Source organism: Pristis pectinata, chromosome 33 (genome assembly GCF_009764475.1).
Source record: "Pristis pectinata isolate sPriPec2 chromosome 33, sPriPec2.1.pri, whole genome shotgun sequence".
NCBI classification, from domain to species: Eukaryota; Metazoa; Chordata; class Chondrichthyes; order Rhinopristiformes; family Pristidae; genus Pristis; species Pristis pectinata.
The window spans coordinates 14,206,978-14,230,416 of NC_067437.1; the positions used below are offsets into that span (position 1 = coordinate 14,206,978).

Consider the following 23,439-nt stretch of genomic DNA (forward strand, 5'->3'; position numbering starts at 1 on the left):
ACCTTTGACCCATCTGCCAGCGGATCTGCTCTCCCCTCCTCCCCCGCATCTGCCTATCACTATCTCTTACCTGTCACCACCTTGTGCCCACCCTGCCTCCCCTCTTTTGTCCACCTATCACTGCTCTGCTTTTCCCTCCTATATATTGGGCTTCCCCTTTTCCTGTCTTCAGTCCTGAAGAAGGGTCCTGACCTGAAACGTTGACCGCCTGCTTTCCTCCACGGATGCTGCCTGACCTGCTGAGTTCCTCCAGCATCATCGTGTTTTTCATCAGAGGGTGGTGAGTACATGGAATGAGCTGCCAGAGGAAGTTGTAGAGGTGGGGACATTTGGACAGGTACATGGATAGGAAAGGTTTAGAGGAGTATGGGCCAAGTGCAGGCAAATGGGACTAGCTTAGATGGGCATCTGGATCAGTGTGGACAAGTTAGGCCGAAGGGCCTGTTTCTGTGCTGTATTACTCTATGACTCTATGAAATGCGACAACAAGTTTTATTGGGGAATTCCATTTGATGTGAATTATCTACTTTGTGCCACAACCTCTCGCTATCCAGCCAGTCTGAATCATGTATAATAGCATAGAATGAGGCCATTCAGTCCTTCAGGCCTGTTCAAGCTTTTTGTAAGAGCAAATTAATTCCTCCCACTCCGCCTGCATATTTACCTAGATACCTGATTCCCTTTTGAGAGTTACTGTTGAATTGGGTTCCACTGTTCCTTAAGGCAGTGCTTTCCGATCGGGCTAACTCACCACCACATAGAGATTCTCCTGACTCCCACGCTGACGCTGCTGCTGATTACCTTGGCTTACTGATTCTCCTTCAGTTCCTCTCCATCAACCACTGCCTCTCTGGTCCAGTGTCTGGGCTTCAATGCTCTGTGACGGAGCTTTAGTGAGAATCCCACTGCTAGTTCTCTCCTCCGGGGAAGCAACTGGTTTCTCTCCTCAGCTCTTGCTCCTGATAATGGGCCTGGGGTAGAGGGGCTGTGTTGAGATGATCTCTTCCCCTGTCACTGACCCATAGCTCATCCATTCTCTGTATAACGTATAATTTTACAGTAAAGACCCACAGAGTTTAACAGCACAGAAACAGGCCATTCAGCCCATCATGTCCATTGCTGACTGTTTTGCCCATCTACCCTGTGCCATTTGCCTGTATTAGGTCTGTCCTTCTATGTCTTGCCTATTTAAGTGTCTGTCCAAATACATTTATGAGCAGGCTGTTCAGCCCAACTGGTCTGTGCTTGCATTTATGCTCCATACTAGCCCCTCAGGCACGGTAGTGAAACGGTTAGCATAACGCTATTACAACGCCAGCGACCCGGGTTCAATTCTCGCCGCTGTCTGTAAGGAGTTTCTACGTTCTTCCCGTCTCTGCATGGGTTTCCTCCGGGTGCTCCGGTTTCCTCCCACATTCCAAAGACGTATGGGTTAGGAAGTTGTGGGCATGCTATGTTGGCGCCAGATGCGTGGCGACACTTGCGGGCTGCCCCCAGAATACTCTACGCAAAAGGTGTATTTCACTGTGTGTTTCGATGTACATGTGACTAATAAAGAAATCTTATCTTATCCTATCCCTTTCCCTTCAGCATGTCCTTCTATTTCTGTTCCCTTATCTATGGACATCATTGTTCTCAACAACAAACCTCAGCAACTCCAGGTGGAATTTTCCATTCTAACCAAGCATTTCCTCCTCCATTCCTGATGGATTTATTATGACTCCCTGTTGTTTATACCATCATTTTAGGATCCTCACAATCATCTGTACCTCAAGGCTATCAACCCCGTAATCCAGAAGAGCTCTAATCTGTGACACCCCACCCTCCTCTTATCAGAAGAAACAGCATCCGGATTGTTCATTATCCTTTTCCCACAGGCTTACCCCACACTGAAGTGAGATGGCATGTTATCCCCTACCATCAACATTCCTTGACAGATCCCAACATTCAGTCAACATTTATTTCCAGTGAATTGGAAATTGACTGGGAGACAGAGTGGAATTCCTTTATAATGAAAACTTCATGTCAGTCCCAAATTCTGAACTTGAAGGGCAGCCTCTGTCTCCAAAACTCTCTGACCATTGAGCCAGCTTTTGGCACTATAAAAGAGTTTATCATAAGAGAGCTTCAACAGTTTAAGGACCGTCCCTTTCTTTCTGTGTAAACTACGGGAGTTCTGGTCCAAGGATAATAGTTACCAGCTGGGTTAGTAAAGGTGAACCCAGGTTGATATTTCCAAGGTTGATTAGAGTAAAGGCCAAACATGCCACAACAAATAAGACCTGGGTGTGGATGGAGGCATCATATTCATGTTCCACTGCTGATGAGATGGGCAAAGGCATCTGATGAAAATCACAAGACACGTTACATTAATGTAGACTCCAATGCTACTGAGCTCCCAATGGCCAGTGGTAGACAGAGATCCATGGAGGTGAAATGTCCAGTGTGCTCCTGGCTAAGTGTAACCAGGATGCAAGGTGCACCAACTGGCCTCTGGACCTTGCTTAGCCATTTGTGGCATTCCCTTAATGAGGTCTTTAGAATTATGAAGAGATTTTCCAAAGGCAATAGAGGTGTTTGCACTCGGTGGGTAAATCAAACCTCGAGACATAAATATAAAGCAATCATTAATAAATTCAGTCAGGAATTCAGGGGAAGTTTTCCACATTTCCTTAAGATACAGGAAGCTATTCAGTCCATCATATCTATGTCAGTCCTCTGAGCAATCCCATTTCCACACTTATTTCCCTGTAACCTGTTCTTGCTCACATGCCTATTAACACCCCTCCAATTCTCCCTCCAACCACGTAGGTTAGGGGTTACTTACAGCACCCAATTAACTTACCAAGTTGATGTACAGAGAGATATTGGGGTGCAAGTCCATAGCTCCCTGAAAATGGCAACACAAGTGGATAGGGTGATAAAGAAGGTGTACTTGCCTTCATCTGTCAGGGTGTTGAGTATAAAAATTTGGGAAGTTATGTTGCAGCTGTATAAAACTTTGGTCAGGCCACACTTGGCATATTGTGTGCATTTCTGGTCACCCCATTACAGGAAGGATGTGGAGGCTTTCGAGAGGGTGCAGAAGTGGTTAACCAGGATATTGCATGGACTGGAGAGGACTAGCTATAAGGAGAGGTTGGACAAAATTAGATTGTTTTCTCTGGAGATCGGAGGCTGAGAAGTATATAAAATTTTTGCGAGGCATAGATGGGGTAGATTGAGTCTTTCTCCCAAGGTGGAAATTCACATACTAGAGGGCTTAGCTTTAAGGTGAGAGGGGGATAGTTTAAAGGAGATTTACAAGGCAAAGTTTTTTTAACACAGAGTGGTAGGTGCCTGCAGTGTGCTGCCAGAGGATGTGTTGGAAACAGATATGATAGCCACATCTAAGAGACATTCAGATAGGTGCATGAACAAGCAGGGAATGAAGGGACAGAGATCGTGTGCAGGCAGGTGGGATTACTTAAAATTGGCATCGTGGTCAGCATGGATATCATGGGCTGAAGGGCCTGTTCCTGTGTTTACTGTTCTATGTAACCCACATGTATTGGCGATGTGGGAGGAAACCGGAATAGGTGGAGAAACCAACACAGTCACAGGGAAAAAGTGCAAACTCCACACAGGCAGCTCCTGAGGTCAGCATTGAACACAGGTCACTGGAGCTATGAAGCAGCAGCACTACCTGCTGCGCCACTGTGAAGCCCCATCATTCTCTGCTAACTTCTTTACCAGAAAAAAAACCTTCAACATTAAACAGTAGCAACAATAGCAACAACAACTTATATTAAGATAGTGCCACTGATATAGTCAAACTTCCCAAGACCCACAGAGGCATCATTGAACAAAATCTGATACTTGAGGTGCATGTTGATATCAGGACAGCCAGCCAAAAGCTTGGTCAAAGAGAGAGATTTTAAGCAGCATCTCAAATGGAGCGAGGGCAGTGGAGAGGTTTGGGGAGGGAATTCCAGAGCTTAGGACCTCGGGAGTTGAAAACACAGCCGGCAATCAGGAGCAATTAAAATGTGGAATGCCGAAGAGGCTGGAATTGAGGAGTCCAGTAATCTTGGAAGCTAGTAGGACTGGAGGAGGTTACAGAGATAGAAAGGGGAAGGGGCACAGAAGGATTTGAAAACAAGGATGATCATTTGAAGATTAACGCTTTTATTGATCATGAGGTAATGCAGGCCAGCGAGAACAGAGGTAAGGGGGGACTGAGTGCTGGAATGAGATAGGACATGGCAGCAGAGGTTGAGCTTGGGTTGATGGGAGGGTTATGTTGAGATGGGAGAGGACAGATGTACCAATGGATAGATGAGGCTTTCTGCAGAAGATTGAAAGAAGCAAGAATGATGTACCAATGGTAGAAGAAGGTTGTCTGATGGTTGATTGTGGTTGAAGCTCATCCCTGAGTCAAATCCAATACCATAGTTGTAACTGGTTTAGTTCAGCCTCAGAGATTCCTTTAGTTACCTGACTGAGGACAGAACTGATGCTGAAGGAATGGAGTTCTGGTCATGGCGTGCAGAACTTCACTGTGTTTTTGGATGCTCTTCTCCAAGGGGTAGTGTGCAGATGAGGGAGAGCGAGGGAATGACTCCCAGCAACTCCAGAGCTTACTGGAGCTGGGTGAGTGGAGCCCCAGGCTGAAGGAGGAGAGACAGTGTCAAGGAGGGTATTGTCATCCACAGCTCAGACTGTAGTTAGATCAAGGGGATGAGGAGAGGTTGTCTACCATGGCCACAGCAATTTCTGACTTAGAGAAGTGCTGTTGTAGTATTCTTGGAGGGAAAGCTGAAGAATGAGTAGAATTCTAACATAGACTTACAAGAAAGATGTGTGCAGAGTTGGGGGGAATCTCACATTCGAGGCGAGAAAAGAGAGATAGCGAAGAGAGGTAGTGGTGTGCAGGTAATCACAAGTCAACATTCTTCCAATAACCAAGTTCAAAGGCTGGACAGCACAGAATCCTTCACTGCTCTGTTCCACAGTAAGCCTCAGCTAGATACACATCCCTGCCCCTGTGGTTACAATGCCTCAGAGACCAGAGTGAAGCTGACAGTTAAAGTTTTCAGTTGTCCTGTTTCCCGTGTAGTTCAGCTAAACAACAGCACAGTAGTACAGGTCCCTGACTGACTGCAGACTGAAGCAAGCAAATCAAATGTGCCTGCAACACAAAACTAAGCAGCAGTCCATTTCAGGAGACCGCACTGTTATTCTATGTCTACTCCATCAGCTGTGCCTCATACATAAACTGTAATGTATTGTAGGGCTGAAGTGTGTTTGAGGGAGGGCACAGGAAGATATGGGTGTTTTGCTCTTCAATTAGTACATGTGTTGCCAACTGGGAATATTCCTGGAGGTTTCATCACATGACCTGCCACAGCCAGATTCCCCACCCAGTCCTGTTCCCATCTCCAGTATCTTTGTAGACAAGAGTCAAAAATCTTCAAAGATTATTTTAAAAACATAGTTTTTGCCCCTGTGATTTTTCTCTTGAATTTTACTTCCAGCTGTGTCCTAGAACCTATAATTTCTCAAAAGCTTGGAAAGTCTATTAGAGTTTAGTAAACCAGGGAGTTTGTACATTCTCCCCGTGTCTGTGTGGGTTTCCTCCGGGTACTCTGGTTTTCTCCCACATTCCAAAGACGTACAGGTTAGGAAGTTGTGGGCATGCTATGTTGGTGCTGGAAGTGTGGCGACACTTGCGGGCTGCCCCCAGAACACTCTACGCAAAAGGTGCATTTCACTGTGTGTTTCGATGTACATGTGACTAATAAAGAAATCTTATCTTATATCCTTAGTATAGGTCAGGGGGTACAAATACAACTTTTATAGCTTCAGAGAGGGACACAGACTGAAATTCCCTGCCCCTCCAACCTTTTCCTGTTCTTATGGATGACAAGTCACCTATTGTTGGACCCTCTGAGGCTGTGGGGTGGCCAATCCCAGAACGAACAATCCAGGAAGTTCGCTGCTTCCCTCTTGTTCCTCAGTGATTCCAGTGGGCTTGGAAATCCTGTGTCTGAGAAACCGTGGGAGGGGCAGGTCATCATATCAGGGCTGAGCACAGGTTTCAGCTAGATTCACACTGCATATTAGGGAGAATTTTGCCTGAGAGAGACGGCACACTGAGGCAGCTGGTAGAGCCGCTGCCTCCCTGCTCCAGGGACACAGGTTCGATCCTGACCCCTGGTGCTGCTCGTGTGGTGTTTGCACATTTTCCCTGTGACCATGGGGGTTTCCTTCCACATCCTGTGATATGTGGTGGGAGGAGGCATTAAATGGCTGCTGTAAATTAAGGTAAGTGGTAAAAAGAAACAAAGAGGAATTGATGGGTGTATGAGGGAGAATAAGTTGCAGGGGTGCAGGGAAATGGGGAATGGGACTGATGGGATTGCTCTGTTGGGAGCTGACAAGGATCAGTTGGGCTGAATGGCCTCTTTCTGGGTCATAATAAGTACATTCACTCTTTTTCATAAAGCAATAGCCATGCAGGCAATGAAGCTGTCTCTATTAGAGAAACAAAGGACTGGAATCTAGATGAAAAACACGATGATGCTGGAGGAACTCAGCAGGCCAGGCAGCATCCATGGAGAAAAGCAGACGGTCAACATTTCGGGCCAGGACCCTTCTTCAGAACTGAAGGTAGAAAAAGGGGAAGCCCCATATATAGGAGGGAAAAGCAGAGCAGTAATAGGTGGACAAAAGAGGGGAGGCGGGGTGGCACAGGGTGGTGATAGGTTGATGCAGGTAAGAGATAGAGATAGGCAGGTGCTGGGGAGGAGGGGAGAGCAGATCCACCGGGGATGGGTTAAAGGTAAGGAGAGAGAGAAAAGATGAAAAAAAAAAGAAAATAAAGGTCAGCAAAGGGAAGAAGAGAAGAAGCATGGGGGGGGGGGGGGGGGGGGGGCGGGGCGGTGTGTGGGGAAGGGGGGTGGGGATTACCTAAAGTGGGAAAATTCAATGTTCATGCTGTTAGGCTGCAAGGTTTCAAGATGGAAAATGAGGTGCTGTTCCTCCAGTTTACGCTTGGAATTCTCCCGGCAGTGGAGGAGGCCGAGGACTGACATATCAGTGATAGTGTGAGAGGGGGAGTTGAAGTGACTGGCAACGGGGAGATGCAGGTCACGGTTATGGACAGAGCGCAGTTGTTTTTTTTTCTCTCTCCTTACTTTGACCCATCCCCCGGTGCATCTGCTCTCCCCTCCTCCCCCTCACCTGCCTATCACTATCTCTTACCTGCATCAACCTTTCACCACCTTGTGCCCACCCCGCCTCCCCCTTTTATACACCTATCACTGCTCTGCTTTTCCCTCCTATATATTGGGCTTCCCCTTTTCCTATCTTCAGTCATGAAGAAGGGTCCTGACTCGAAACGTTGACCACCTGCTTTTCTCCATGGATGCTGCCTGGCCTGCTGAGTTCCTCCAGCATCATTGTGTTTTTCATTCTGTTTCTGTTACTGTTCAGCTAAGGTCAGCCAATGTCACAGCAATTCAACCTGGGATCTCCTGGATTTCTCTGGAAAAGTGATTGTGTCAGTTTTTTCCAGATATTCTGGTGTTGGTTTATGGTCACGTGTACTGAGATACAGTGAAAAACATTGTTTACATGATATCCAGGCAGGTCATGCCGTACATAAGTACAGTGAGGTAGTTGAAAGAAAACAGAATGCAGGATGCAATGTTGCAGTTACAGAGAAAGTGCAGTGCAGGTAGATAATAAGCTGCAAGGGCTGCGACAAAGTAGATGGGGATATCAGCAATCCATCTTTAGCCTATGAGAGGTCCTTTCAAGTGTCCGGTAACAGCGAGATAGAAGCTGTCCTTGTGTCTGGTGGTGCGTGCTCTCAAGCTTTTGTATCTTCTGCCCGATGGGAGGGGGGAAAAAGAGAAAGACCGGGGTGGGAGGGATCCTTGATTATGTCGGCTGCTTACCTGAGGCAGGGGGAAGTGTAGACAGAGTCCATGGAGGGGAGGCTGGCTTGTGTGATAGACTGAGCTGTGTTCACAACTCTCTGCAGTTTCTTGCAATCTTGGGTAGAGCAGTTGCCATACCAGGCTCTGATGCATCCAGATAAGATGCATTCTATGTTGCATCCATAAAAGTATTTTACAGATGCATCACAGAATGCATCCTATCTGGATGCTGATTTTTTAAAATGAAGTAATATATCCCTTGCACTTTTATTTATTAAAAAATACACTTCCATTATACATTATCTCCTATTTGGGTGTCACCGTGTGATGGTTTTATTTTTGCAGATGTCCTCTCGCTGTGCCGGTAAGAACCAGCTTCCTCCACACTGGACTCTGATGGCCGTACTTGCTGTTCTTGTGGTCGGGACTGCAGCCTGCCCACCCTACTGCATCTGCGACAACATCCAGGGCGTGGTGACCTGCATCAAGAAACAGCTCACGGCCATCCCCATCACCATACCAGAGGTTTGCAACCTATCAGAACCAGCAGGCACACAAAGAGCCAATCCCGGGTGCTGTTTTTCCCAATACTGGCAACTCTGCTCCCAGTGGCCAGGGGGCAGTAGTGAGCAGGCTTTAGATGGTTTAGCCTGAGATCAAAGCAGTAATATTGGATTCACTCAGCAGGTCAGGCAATATCCATGGAGAGAGGATGACATATAGAACAAAATTAGTGCTTTCAAGTGAAAATGGGAAAGAATGTCAAATGTCATAGAGTCATGGAGAGCTACAGCACAGAAGCAGTCTCTTTGGCCCACCGAGTCCATTCTGATCATCAACCACCCCATTTGCACTAGTCCTACATTAATCCCATTTTATTCTCCCCACATTCCCATCAACTGCCAACCAGATTCTGCCACACACTAGGGCCAATTTACAGTGGCCAATTAATTACAGAGACCCAGGTTCAATCCTGACCTTGGGTACTCCCTGTGCGGAGTTTGCACATTCTCCCTGTGACCGCCTGGGTTTCCCCTGGGTGCTCCGGCTTCCTCCCACATCCCAAATACAGGCAAGTTGGTAGGTTAATTGGCCACTGGAAATTGCCTCTATAGTGTGCAGGTGAGGGGTAGAATCTGGGAGGAATTGATAGGAATGTGGGGAGAATAAAAAATGGGATTAGTGTCAAATTATGTATATGTGTTGTTTATTGTCAGCACAGATTCAGTGGGCTGAAGGGCCTGTTTCCATGCTGTATCTCTCTTTGACTCTAAAGTCACTTGATAGTTCTGTGGGTCAAAGCTTATCTGCTGTGTGCCCAGCCGTCTCTATGTTCTCTCCGTCAGTGTCCACCTCTCTGCTTGTTATGTTTCTACAATGGAGAAATCTCTCCTTCATTCTCTGACCTTCAGCATCTTCCCATTGAGTGAACATGCCTCTTGCCTGGAAATTCATCCTATTGAGTTCAATTGACCACCTCTATAAGTCATTGCGCTGAGGCCTTGTTAGGGAAAGGGGACCACAGAAAGTCCAAAGATAAATGCTCAGAGGCAGGGGCAAATGGTCATGGAGATCTTGTTAAGAGTCAGATGATGAGGATCTGAATGCAGTGCCCCAAGGAGTTCAGTGATCACACACAGGTGGTCAAGGTCAGTAGGTACCTTCTCAAGTGACATATAGAGTCATAGAATCATAGTCATTACAACACAGAAAGAGGCCCTTCAGCCAAGATGCCCATCTAAGCTAGTTCCATTTGGCCCCTATCCCTTTAAACCTTTCCTATCCATGTACCTATCCAAATGTCTTTTAACTGCTGTTATTGTATCTGCCTCAAACACTTCCTCTGGCAGCCTGTTCCAAATACGCACCACGCTCTGCATGAAGAAGTTGCCCCTCAGGTACTCTTTAAATCTCTCCCCTCTCACCTTAAACCTATGCCCTGTAGTTCTTGATTCCCCTTCCCTGGGAAAAAGACTGTGTGCATTCACCTTATTTATGCCCCTCATGGTTTTATACACCTCTATATGGTCATGAGGTTCTCATCACTTCAATTTACTGCATTCCTTCATGAATCTACTAACAATCTCCATCAATCAGGACCCATAACTAAAATCACATGGTCCACTTCAGCCTTGCGCACTGAGCATTTCTACAAGCCTCAGCTCACAGCCCACAGACATTGTTGGCCCTTCAATCACCACAGACACGGCATCCAAATGGATGGGGCAACACCACTTCATTTTTCCCTCTCTCATCATGAGATAAGATCTTCACTAGTCACATGTGTATCGAACCAAACAGTGAAATGCACCTTTTTTGCATCGAGTGTTCTGGGGGCAGCCCGCAAGTGTCGCCACGCTTCCGGCGCCAACATAGCATGCCCACAACTTCCTAACCCGTACGTCTTTGGAATATGGGAGGAAATCAGAGCACCCGGAGGAAACCCATGCAGACATGGGGAGAACGTACAAACTGCTTACAGACAGTGGTGAGAATTGAACCCGGGTCGCTGGCACTGTAATAGCATTACACTAACCGCTACACTACTGTCCATGACAGGGTGATGCGCAACCAGGCACAGAAGAAGTTAACTGGAGGGCAGTTACACCAGCATTTTCCAACATCCCCTACTACCTCCATGCATGCACCCAGCTCTCAGAGAGAAAAGTGACTCAGTGATGGGAAGACAATTGCTGAAGCCACACTGGGCTGAAACCATTGAAGATGGCGGTATCCTCATCCCTAATTCTCTTCTTCACACTCTACATCACCCCATCCACAACCTCTTTGAATCAATGAGTTGCAAATGCCTCGTTCTTTCTCCCTTCTCTGAATCTCACCCTTGTCTCTTTCCCCTTCAAGATAACTAAGGACTCCAACTTGACCAGCTGGTGACTGAACCAATCTCACGTTTGTGGTCCGTGCCTCTGATACAGTAAATTGTCCCTAGTGTGCAGATGGTGGGTAGAGTCTAGGGGAGACTTGATGGGAATGGGGGGAAAATAAAATGGGATCGGTGTAAATGGCCAGTATGGACTTGGTGGGCTGAAGGGCCTGTTCCCATGCTGTATGAATCTTTGAATCTGATTGAGGAGCAATAGTAACTTCCAGTCAACACTGGGAAAGGGATGTGGTCCACTGATGCTATTTAAGGGGAATAATAGATAAATGACAAAAAGCCTAAAAATGTAGATGATGCCTCTGTCTATTTCGCAGGGTACTAAACAGCTTGACATCAGAGGGAACAACATCAATAGTGTTCCAACTGGAGCATTCCTTCCTATTCCCTACCTTACTCACCTAAACCTACAGAAATGTAAGATCAACCATCTTCAAGAAGGTGCTTTCCGTGGCCTTGGCCGACTGATCACTCTCAACCTGGGGTTCAATAACATAGAATTCATTTACCAGGAGACCTTCGATGGGCTTTTCTCTCTCCAACAACTCATCATCAACAACAACAAGATCGAGGAGATCAAACCTGGTGCTTTTTCTCAACTGGGGTTCTTAAACTTCTTAAACCTGGAAGGGAACTTCCTGGTCTACTTGCCTCCCTTGCTTTTCCAAGGTCTCCAGCAAATTAAGTACATGCGCTTGTCAAGGAATATGATCAACAATATTGCAGATGAGGCCTTTGCTGGGCTATGGACACTGAAGAGACTGAACCTTGACAGCAATGAGCTCCAGTTTTTGCCAACTGAAGCATTATCCAGGCTTAAAACTGTGGTCAGACTAGATCTGAGCCGGAACCCAATGACCTACATTGGTGAAGAATCATTCCGGATGCATTCATTGAAACATTTGATGATGGACGATATGGCCCTTCAGGATGTGTCTCTCACTGCATTTGTCCACAGCCCAATGTTATCAATTATCGATTTCCGCAACAACCAACTCCAGATCATTCCGCCCCTGGCTGGGGTCGAGTCCTTGAGAATGCTCAACCTGACAGGCAATCCGATCCAATGCAACTGTTTGATGAGACCTTTCAGGGAATGGATGGCCAACCACACAAAACCAAGAGCCGAGGTGTTCTGCAGTGCCCCTGGTTTATATGAGGGGGAGAGGTTGGACTCTCTGCGCCCAGTTGACCTGAGGTGTGACAGCCGTCCTTTAGACGTTGAAGAGGAAGAGGAACTCAACCTGGCGAACAAGACCGCGGCAAATAATCAGGATAGCCGCCCATGTCCAGACCACTGCGACTGCAAGCATGACCTGCAACATTCCAGCTGTGAGGGGAAGGGGCTACGCAAGATCCCAAGGGGCTTCCCCCCTGACGCTCACCTTCTGGACATGCGCTACAATGATTTCCACTTAGTCCCCAGGGGCTCCTTCCCAGACATGAAGCAACTCATTTCCCTTCACTTACAGAACTGCAGAATTCACGACATCCACGCCGGGGCCTTCCGTGGCTTGAAGAAGCTCATTTACTTGTACCTGTCTTTTAACGAGATAATCAGTCTCCAACCGGAAATCTTCGAAGGACTTCCTGAGCTGACGTACCTCTACCTGGACCATAACAAGTTGTCATTGATACCCAAGGGGGCATTCAGGCTCCTGCCCAGCCTCTTTGCTCTTCACTTGGAGTATAATCCCATCCCTCAACTGACTGATGAGAATATGGAAGGGGCAGAGAAGCTACGATGGCTCTACCTGACCGGCAGCAACCTCACTTACATTTCCCCAACTGCCCTGCACCCCGTGAGTCAGCTCCAGAAGCTGTTCTTGGACGAGAATAAGCTGACGGCAATTCCCACCATTGCTCTGATGAAGATGTCCATCTTGGATGAACTGAAACTATCCAGCAATCCTATTAAAGAGATCGGAAGCGGTGCCTTCCTGCCGATGGCAGGGTCTCTCCAACACTTATGGCTGAATGACATGGGTTTGGAGAAGGTAAGGGATGGTTCTGGTAGGTGAGGGGTGACCTTATTCAAACATATAAGACCCTAAGGGAGCTTGACAGGGTAGATGTTGAGATGTTTCCACAAGTGGCAGAGTCACGAACAAGGGGACATAGTTACAAGAGAAGGAGTTGGTCATTTAAAACTGAGGTATGCAGAAAGTTTTTTTCTCTTAGAGATTTAAGTTTAAATTTATTGTCATTGGCATACATACCCAGGGTATAAATTCCATGAAAATTAGCTTTTTGCAGCAGCAGCGCAGTACATTGCAAACATGACAAGCATAATTTATATAAACCTAAATTAACATAAATTATACATAACTTACATGACAGAATAAACAAAAATAGACATAACAACATTACTGCAAGTTGAGGGAAATGTAGTCCGAGGTAGAATTGGAGCTTTTCAGGTCTGTTCAAGAACCTGACGGCAGTGGGGGAGAAGCTGTTGTTGAACCTTGAGGTGTGGGTCTTCAGGCTCCTGTAGCTCCTGCCTAATGGCAGCATCAAGAAGAGGGCACGGCCCGGATGGTGGGGGTCCTTAATGACGGATGTCACCTTCCTGAGACGGTAGGGAGAGCTGTACTGGTGAAGGAACTGGCGGAGTCCACCACTCTCCGCAGCCTCTTGCGTTCTTGTACATTGGAGTTCCCATACCAGGTCGTGATGTAAAACGTCATAATCATTTCAGTCAGGGAAGATTTCCTAGATGTTCAAACTCTTGAAGGGTTTTTTTTTGAAGAGTGATAAGATACTTTTGGTGTCAGAAGGTTCAATGTCTGAAAGACTGCAGTTTAAAAAGGGTGGCTAAAAACCCAGACAATCTCCGGGGATATTTTTAACTTGCTGAATCCTGAACGCATTGTCCGACAGGACAGGGGAATGCAATGAGTGTAACTTGCAAATGGGAATTGCTAAAGGCTGAAGAAGGAAACATTTATGATGAAAGACCAGGAGATTAGAACAAGTAAAATTCCAATAATCCAGCACATTTGGGACTTTAGTGGTGCTGGATTAGCAGATTTTCCAGACTTTTTGGATATTATTTCTTTTAATGCTGCAGCACCCCACAGCGCTCTTTTAATGCATTTTATTTTAGGTGTCATACAATATGATAGTAAACTATCCAGGTGCATTGGAAGGGAGCATGGGAACTGGGGGGGCAGGTGAGTCAGAAGATAGTGTAGGAACCAAGGCCCCAGTGAGTGGGATTGTATTAGCATCTCGACTGTGATACACTCCCGGACAAGCCTTTATTTTTTTAATGACTTATTTTCCTTCCTGTTTGAGCTTCACTGACCATTGCTAGCCACGGTTCCCATGCCAACCTTCCTTTTCACAGTGTGAAATACTCCACAGTTTGACTGGCCGCCTTCTGTGACAGGAAGGGAGAGTTAAACTGTGAGCCATTGTGATTGGCAGGGACATTAATACAGGGTAATGTGAACTGTGACCTTCATGTGTCAGTTTAAATTTCACAGCTTAAGGAAGGTTTGTACAGTTACCGCCTCTGTCTGAACGTGAAGGGTTCTCGGGGAACAACAGGTGTGGGGAGATACTTAATCACTGGATGGTGTCAAAAGCCTGAAAACAGGATGGGTTTGAACCAGTTCTGTGCAGACATCAAAACAGTCTATTTTGACCAATGCCCAAAAGGAATTTCTTCTGCTGTTTGTGTTGGTTTTGAAGTCTGACCATAAAACAGCAGCTGAGATTTCTTCCTCTTAATTACAGCTGCCCAGGGAGTGGATTATTTTTCCTGAGCGGAAGAGGCGGGGGATGGAAGAGGCAGATAACCAGCGATTCCCAAATGGTCTTCTTTACCCACAGCCTCTCCCCCCCCCCCTCATAAAATACATTCATAACCCTCATGTGCAGCCCTGTAGTTCTGGTCAGATCTTCGTGGATTTTGCTGGTGGTTCTGATCAGAATCAGAGGTGGGAATGGATGATCACGTGTGCGCCGTCAAACATGGAAGCCATGGATTTCCTGACGGATTCAGTGCACTGTCACTGTCAGTCCGCCCTGTCGCTGGGTATAGCTAGTTCAGGAGCCCAAACCCCATTGATTTCAATGGAGATTGTAGATCAAAGGACTAGGAGGGCTGAATTATTTATTTTCTTTATTTTTCTTTCCTTTAATATTTTCAACTATTTATGTATTTTATTTTTGTTATCTACCTCTTTTTTATTGTTTTTAAATAACTCTGATTGTCAGAGCAATTAAAAACTGTGGAAATGATTGTCAGTTTTCACTCGTTGGCAAAGCCCTGCCCTCAGCTTTACCAGTTGTCAAATGGAGGCAGGATGTTTTGAGGGCGGGGCCTCTGCACCACCCTGAAAGTTAACCCAATCATTGACGAGAGTTCACCCATGCGTTTCAGGTTATGGAGGGCTAGTGAGACGTGTCTCCTGCATCTTGACAACGTAAGTGAGGGCTTGGGGGTTGGGACAGGGGAAGCCATAGTGCAGAGAGACTAAGCTGGGGAGCTCTTGCTCAGAGGACAACATTCCTGGGGTAGAGTGGGGTTGTTGATTCCCTGAACTAGGGGGAAAACTTGTCCTGGGGTTTAAAAATAAAACCAATTTCTTCCATATTTTTCTAAAATTATATTGATTATGAAAGAGAAGCTATTTGAGTGATAGCTAGGAATTATCCAGTGGCCAATTACGAAATAGAGTGCTGGAGGCACTCAGTTCAAATCTTTCTCATTTCTGATAAAGGGTCAAGACCTGAAACGCTGACTGTTTCTCTTTCCACAGAGGCTGCCTCATAGAGTCACACAGTACGGAAACAGGCCCTTCGCTCCACTGAGTCTGTGTTGACCATCAGGCACCTTTTTTTGATTTTCAAGCACCCATTTATACTAATCCTACACTAATCCCATTTTATTCTCCCCACTTTCCCATCACCAGATTCTACCACTCACCTCCTCTAGTCCCAACTCTTGGACTCAATGCCCTGACCAATGAAGGTAAGCGTGCCAAATGCTTTCTTCACCACCCTGTCTACCTGTGTCACCACCTTCAGGGGACTATGCACTTGTACTCCTAGGTCTCTCTGTTCTACAACACTCCCTCGAGCCCTACCACTTACTGTGTGAGTCCTGCCCTGGTTTAACTTCCCAAAATGTAACACCTTGCACTCGCCTGAGTTAAGTTCCACCTGCCGTTCTTTGGCCCACTTTCCCAGTTGGTCTAGATCCTGCTGTAATCTCAAATAACCTTATTTATTGTCCACTATGCTCTGCCCCCCTCCCCGCCCCCGGCTAAACCTTTGGTCACACATACAAATAGTTCATGGTCAACCTTTTATCAGGTTAATGCTTTGGGATGATTTGAAGGCACTATATAAATGAACTATATATAAACACCCCCCTTTTTTTCACTACCTCTGTTTCTTCACCCCCCCCCCTTCGGTTTTCCCTTATCCCACTGGCTCCTTTACCCCTTCTCTTTCCCATCCCCGCCCTCATGCCTGCCCTTCACCCACACCTTCCTCCCCCTGGTTCCCTACCTCCTTCCCTTTACTCCATGTCTACTGTCCTCTCCTATCAGATTCCGTCTTGTTCCACCATTGGCCTCTTCCACCTACCAGCTTCTCACATCGTTCCCACACTCCCCCCCCCGCCCACCTACCTACCTTCCCCCCTCACCTGGATTCACCTTTCACCTGCCAGCTCATGCTCCTCCCCCTCCCTCCACCCCTTTTATTCTGGTTTCTGCCCTCTTTCTTTCCAGTCCTGATGAAGGGTCGTGTCCCAAAACGTCGACTCTTTACTTCCCTCCACAGATGCTGCCTGACCCGCTGAGTTCCTCCAGCATTTTGTGTGTGTTGCTCCAGATTTCTAGCATCTGAAGTCTCTCCTGTGTCACTATATAAATGAAGTCTTTTACAATGTCTTGTCTTACAACAACACAGAGGGAGGACATTCAGGCCAGTGGGTCTGTGCCAGCTCCCAGGAGAGCAACCCCATTGGTCCCATTACCTCTCTCTTTATTTCAAGTTCAAGTTCAAGTTACTTTATTGTCATTCACCCATATGCTATAAAAACACATGGAGGAACGAAATGTCGTTTCCCCCAGACTCTCACAACAGAGGACATACATAGAACAGAGGACATACAATAAATGCAGACAAAAAAATTGTGCAAGTAGAAATAGTGCAAAAAACGGTATATGCAGAATACAAAATGAGTGCAGGGTTAGTGCAAAACTGAGTTGGATGAAGAAAATACAGAACTCAGTGTGTTGCACTAGTTGTATAAACCTGTTCAGCAGCAGTCAAAGTTCTTATACGCCGTTGTGCATTACAGCTAAAGCCTTACAGCTAATTCTCTCTCATATGTCCATCAACTCCCTTTTGATTCCATTTGCAATTTACCTACAATAAGGGGTAATTTACAGTGGCCATTTAAAGTACCCACACGTCTTTGGGACATGGGAGGAAACCAGAGCACCCAGAAACCTACGCAGTCACAGAGAGAACATGCAAACTCCACACAGTCAACCCCAGAGGTAAGGATCGAACTTGTGGCAGCAGCACTAACCGAACAAGGGCAACTCAGGATGGATAATTAAGTAGTGGCAGTGCCCCAGTGTGAAGATGGACTGGGAGATGGTGTGGCTTTTCCTGCAATGCTGAGTTTTTGACTTCTCATTTTAGATCTCTGATGGGGCCTTTGATGGAGTGAACACAGGGCTGCAGAGCCTCTACCTGGAGAACAACAAGCTGAGCTACATTCCCAGCTTGGAAAACTTCAGAAGTCTGCACACCATTAACCTGTCCAACAACCCCTGGGACTGTGACTGCCCACTCCTCCACCTCCGCAGGTAAAACCACTCAACCTGTCTATGACTTCTATCAATTACAACCTGTGTCTTAGAACGCTGCCGAGGCATTTAATCTCTGTCAAAATTCAGCAGCGGCTCACTTTGAATTAAGTTTTCGAGTTTCCACAGTTCTAAGTACAAAGGACTCTGCTGGGGAGTCCAGAGCAAAGGGTGGGAGGCTTTCAGAAGTTAGTGGGTGTTGAGATGGGGAATAACCTTAAAATAAGAGTCATACAAAAGGGGAGTGGAAATCTGGAACTCCTCCTGCCAGGAAAAGTGAGGTTGATGATCCTTTTATAAATGGGTCTAATGGCTTTTTGTTAGGTGAGGATATTAAAGTTTTTGGAATCCATAAGAATAGGTGAGGTTAAGCTATAGGCACATGTGGTGGTGCTCTCATGTCTGCTGCCCTTGTCCTTCTTGGTGCTTTGGGAGGTGCTGTCAGTGTAGCCTGGGTGAGTAACTGTAGGATGGTACACACAACAGCCACTGTGTGTTGGGAATTAGGAAACACTTACACGCGCAAAGGCTGGAGGAACTTCATAAATCTTTTCTTCAAATGACAGTTGATAAGATAAGATCTCTTTATTAGTCACATGTACATCGAAACACACAGTGAAATGCATCTTTTACGTAGGGTGTTCTGGGGGCAGCCCGCAAATGTCGCCACGCTTCTGGCGCCAACATAGCATGCCCACAACTTCCTAACCTGTACGTCTTTTTGGAATGTGGGAGGAAACCGGAGCACCCGGAGGAAACCCACACAGACACGGGGAGAACATACAAACTCCTTACAGGCAGAAGCCGGAACTGAACCCAGGTTGCTGGCGCTGTAATAGCGTTACGCTGACCGCTACACGAACGTGCCTGCCCTCAACTAGATCAATTGATTTTAAATCAGAAATTTAAGACCTTTACAACCAAAGCTATTCAAGGATGTAAGGGATTTGTAGGTAAATTTCAGATCCAGGGTGGCGCGGTGGCACAGCTGGTAGAGGCGCTGTCTCACAGCGCCAGAGATCTGGGTTCAATCCTGACCTCGGGCGCTGTCAGTGTGGAGTTTACGTGTTCTCCCTGTGACCATGTGGGTTTCCCCTGGGTGCTCTAGTTTCCTCCCACATTCCAAAGTCATGTAGTTTTGTAGGTTCACTGGCTGCTGTAAATTGTCCCTGGTGTGTGGGTGAGTGGTAGAATCTGTGGGGAGCTGGTGACAATATGGGGAGAATAAAATGTAAGTGGGTGATTGATGGTCGGCATAGACTCAGTGGGCTGTTTCCATGCTGTAATACTCTATGATCAGTCTTGATCTCATTGAATGATGGAATAGGCTCAGGGTCAGAATGGCTCCTGTTTCTATGTTACTGTGATCCATTCCCCAGAAGGAGAACCAGGGTGCAGCTAGGAGCCAAAATCCCTTCCCAAACATTAGTTACACCACAACACGAGTTTGTACCTATTGAGACACAGTGGAAGGAAGCTGCAGGAAGAAGAGTGAAGGTAGAAGGGGGACTGTTTTAATACCACAGCTGGCTCCTGAGTCTACTACTGTGAACTAAGTTTAGATCGAAACCAATCTGATGCACGGTGTAAGGGACTGGGTGAAATGGTCTTGCACCACGTCAACCTATTTTATTTATTTGAGGAGGCCATTCAGCCTATTGAGTCAATGCTCTCCCAGCAGAAAAATTGAGTCCAATTGCCCCTCTCGTTATTTCCCTGTAGCCCTGCAACTCATTCTCTCTCACATCTCCATCAACTCCCCATTGATTCTTTTTGCCACTTACCTCACCACAGCAGCAGCCAATTAACCCACCAGCGTGTCTCTGGATTTCCACTGGGTGGAATTACAAGTCATAAAAGTCCTGTAATTTGGACTAAATTGGAACTAAATTAGCAGTCTCACTGAGAGAAGCTCCAGTAATTATAATGAGTGCCTCACAGTAATAGAGCACTCATATCCTCTGTGCCCGTGGCTGGGATCCATATCACTGATGTATATACAAGGGCACTTAGAATTATTTTTTCCTTAATATTGCCACAAGATACAGAAAATCTAAAATACAAGCTTGGAAGTTTCCTTCTGAATAAATGCATATTCAGAAGGAAACTGTTTGGTTCAACTCTAGACAGAGAAGAAACTATATTCCAAATCCCCTCCGAGTTCTCTGCTGATTTAACTTTATCTCAGATGTAGTAGATTATGTTTGGGTTCAGTGTCTGCCAGCTAAAGAATTATTGGCTCCTGTTTTTATGGGTGCCGAGCCCTGCTGAAGTGTTAATGTTGGCATATTGGCCTTGATCCTTCACTGTTGAATATCCTTTGATATTGGTATTTATTTATTATTGTCACTTGTACCGAGGTACAGTGAAAAACTTGTCTTGCACACCGTTCGTACAGGTCGATTCATTACACAGTGCAGATACATTGGGTTAGTACAGAGTGCATTGAGGTAGCATAAGCTTGTTGACGAAGAGCAGATCCCTGTGTGTAGCATTGGGTTACCTGTGGATCTGTACCCCAGCAAGAGTCATCACTTTCAATACAGTAGGATAGACTTCTTTTGAAAAGCAAAAACAGTCAAAACAGTACACTGAGGAAAGTGAACACGTGAGGTCCAAGTTCTCTCAATGGCTGGGATTTGACCTTGCAGACTCCTGGTCTAACACCATCTAATACCGTTCACCTACATTCCATACAAGGTCTCGCTTACCTACTACCTTTGTCAATCTCCATTAGTTCAACAAGCCCAAGATCACCAACTTTAAAGGTGTTGCATCTATCTAGGTGGATAGCTGGTCTTGCCCCATCCTACAACAGCAACTTCCATTATGCTTGTGAGTCAGTGTTCAGCCTCTGTTCCCCTGAGCTGACTGATCAACAGAAGATAAGATAAGATTTCTTTATTAGTCTCACGTACATCGAAACGCACAGTGAAATGCATCTTTTGTGTAGAGTGTTCTGGGGGCAGCCCGCAAATGTCGCCACGCTTCCAGCGCCAACATAACATGACCACAACTTCCTAACCCATACATCTCTGGAATGTGGGAGGAAACTGGAGCACCCGGAGGAAACCCATGCAGACACAGGGAGAATGTACAAATTCCTTACAGACAGTGGCTGGAATTGAACCTGGGTTGCTGGCGCTGTAATAGCATTATGCTAACTGCTACACTACCGTGCCTGCCCCCTACACTACTGTGCCTGCCCCTACATCTACCTATACCGACACCTTGTCCTTGATCTCTGGAACTCACTTCCTCAGCCGTACTGATGATGATCAGTACCCACTTTCAAAAACTTCAGAACTAATTCCTTTGGTCCTGTCCTTGATCGATCAATTAAAGCCTCCCTGTACCTGCTTGAATTTTGCATCCTCTGCCTTTTTAAACATTCTTCGACGTGCTTCATTATGATGAAGTCCCAGGTTGGTGTAACCTGCTTTACAGCTGTGTTGGCACTTTCACCTCCGAGACTGTTGTCATGGGTTCACATCCCACTTCACGGTACTGTGGAGTGCTGCCTTTCAGAGGAGATGTTCCCCTTGGGAAGTAGGAGACCCCACTGCAGTATTTTGAAGAAAGGTTGGGGAGTTCTTTCCAATGTCATGACCAATGCTTAGTTCTCTATTGACACCACTAAAACTGATTACTTGACCAATATCATGTTATAGTTTGTAGGTTGTTGTTGTGTGTAAAATGGTTTCTGTAATTACTGCATCACGCAGTGCCTTAAATGTCCCTTTGGACTTCCTGATATGGTGAAATTCTTTCTTCATTGTGGCATGGCTAATAGAGCAGCAGCCTCATGCCTCCAGTGACCCAGGTCCAGTCCTGACTCCAGTGTTGTCTGTGTGGAGCTTGCACATTCTCCCTGTCACATTGTGGGTTTTGCCCCGGGTGCTCCGGGTTCCTCCCACATCCCAAAGACGTGTGAGTTGGGAAATTAAATGGCTGCTGTAAGTTGCCCCTAGTGTGTAGATAAGTGGTGGAATCTGGGCAGGAGCAGATGGGATTGTGGGCAGAATAGGTTACAGGGAAAATTAGTAGGGGATGGGATTGCTTTGTGGGCTGGCATAGATAGGATGGGCTGCAAGGCCTCCTTCTATGTTGTGTGGCAGTATGGCAGTATTTCAATGTGTATGAGAGAAATCCCTCTGTGGTTTTATTTTGTTTATTGACTTTATCTTTATAATTTATCTTTAAAAGGTGGCTTGAAAATACCAATCTAAAGGTCCCGGCTGTCTGTAACCTCCCACAAAATGTGACAGGCGTGAGTGTGAAAAATGCCCCCTTTAAGAACTGCGGAGGTAACCTCCCTGAGAAGAATGAAAGGTCCCCAAAGAAAAGTAAAGGAAGTCGGGCGGGAGTCACACGCAAAACGATCAACAGGAAGAAACCAAAGCGAACATACAAAACAGAAAAGAGAAACAGAAAGACCAAAGCACAATAGACCAATAAATTTCTGAGTGAACAGAGAGTGGCCTGGCAGAGAGTGGAGCGGAGCTGACTGTTTTTTAAGTGGTTTGAGTTTATTCTCTCATCCCTCTGCTTAGTCTGTATGTCATTCCTGTCCAGTACCTTAAAAAAGGTTGCAATCTATACCAAAGATGATGACGCTGTTTGCAATGAAGAGTTAACAATAGTGATATTAGTGATTTCTAGGCTTTGCTTCTTTTAAGTTAAGAATCGACTTTCTTTTAAAGAGGGAGTCACTTGCCAAGCAAGATCTCTGTACTGGAGAGGCGTCCCATCATTGGATCCCATATACAGTGCAGCAAGTTTCTATAAAAGTCATCTGGGGCCAAGAATGTTAATGGTGATTTCTTTGGTTAGTAAGGAAGTTTACATCAAATTCCAGAATGGAAACAACTTCGGCAAACATATTTATAATCCCTAGTTATTCATGTTACCAAAGTCTATTTTGTTTATGCATTTGAAGGCAAAATGTTCAGGATTTTGCTATAATCTCAATAACATTTAGAATCTTACATAGGCTCAGAAACATTCAGGTCTCTTTATTGGTTGTTTATGTAAAATATATATTTTTCTACTGCACTCCTTTTTGCTTCTTTATTAAGATTTCTTTATTACTCACATGTACATTGAAACACACAGTGAAATGCATCTTTTGCGTAGGGTGTTCTGGGGGCAGCCCGCAAGTGTCGCTACGCTTCCGGCACCAACATAGCATGCCCACAACTTCCTAACCCGTACGTCTTTGGAATGTGGGAGGAAACCGGAGCACCCGGAGGAAACCCACGCAGACACGGGGAGAATGTACAAACTCCTTACAGACAGCGGCCGGAATTGAACCCAGGTCACTGGCGCTGTAATAGCATTACGCTAACCGCTACACTACCGTGTCTGCACTCATGGGGATGAGGAGAGCCAGTTTGAAGATTTCAATGAAATGATCAGGGTTCACGAACGTTAAACTTTTCCCAACCCTCTCACTTGTCCTTGGCCTCTGCTCACTTGCCTTTGCCCTTTGACCTCTGCTCACTGCTGTGCCCTGTGGCCCAACTGAACTCATGAGTTCACAGCTCAGGAACCATTGGCCCGGGACCAGGTCTTGGGACCAGTGTCTTCATGGTATGACGCACTGATAGGGGGGATGGTGGCAAATCATTTCTGCTGGCTTGTCTGCTCAAGACTAGGGAGTCAGCTCTAAAAGTAGGTGTTTCTGCAGGTTAGGAAGCTTTAAAGGGTACAGACATTTGGAACTCTCTCCCACACACCGCAGTTGGCACTAGGTCAATTGTTAACTTTAAATCTG

The 23,439-nt window shown here is 46.1% G+C and overlaps 1 protein-coding gene across 1 annotated transcript; it reads left to right on the plus strand.

Moving 5' to 3' along the window:
* The first annotated feature begins 6,535 nt into the window (after window positions 1-6,535).
* Window positions 6,536-22,624, plus strand: LOC127585610 (chondroadherin-like protein). The gene is made up of 5 exons (XM_052043212.1): window positions 6,536-6,651; window positions 8,271-8,450; window positions 11,142-12,821; window positions 17,497-17,663; window positions 21,870-22,624. Exons 1-5 carry the CDS (start codon window positions 6,547-6,549, stop codon window positions 22,111-22,113), a joined length of 2,376 nt encoding a protein of 791 aa, XP_051899172.1. The 5' UTR covers window positions 6,536-6,546; the 3' UTR covers window positions 22,114-22,624.
* Window positions 22,625-23,439: the final 815 nt, after the last annotated feature.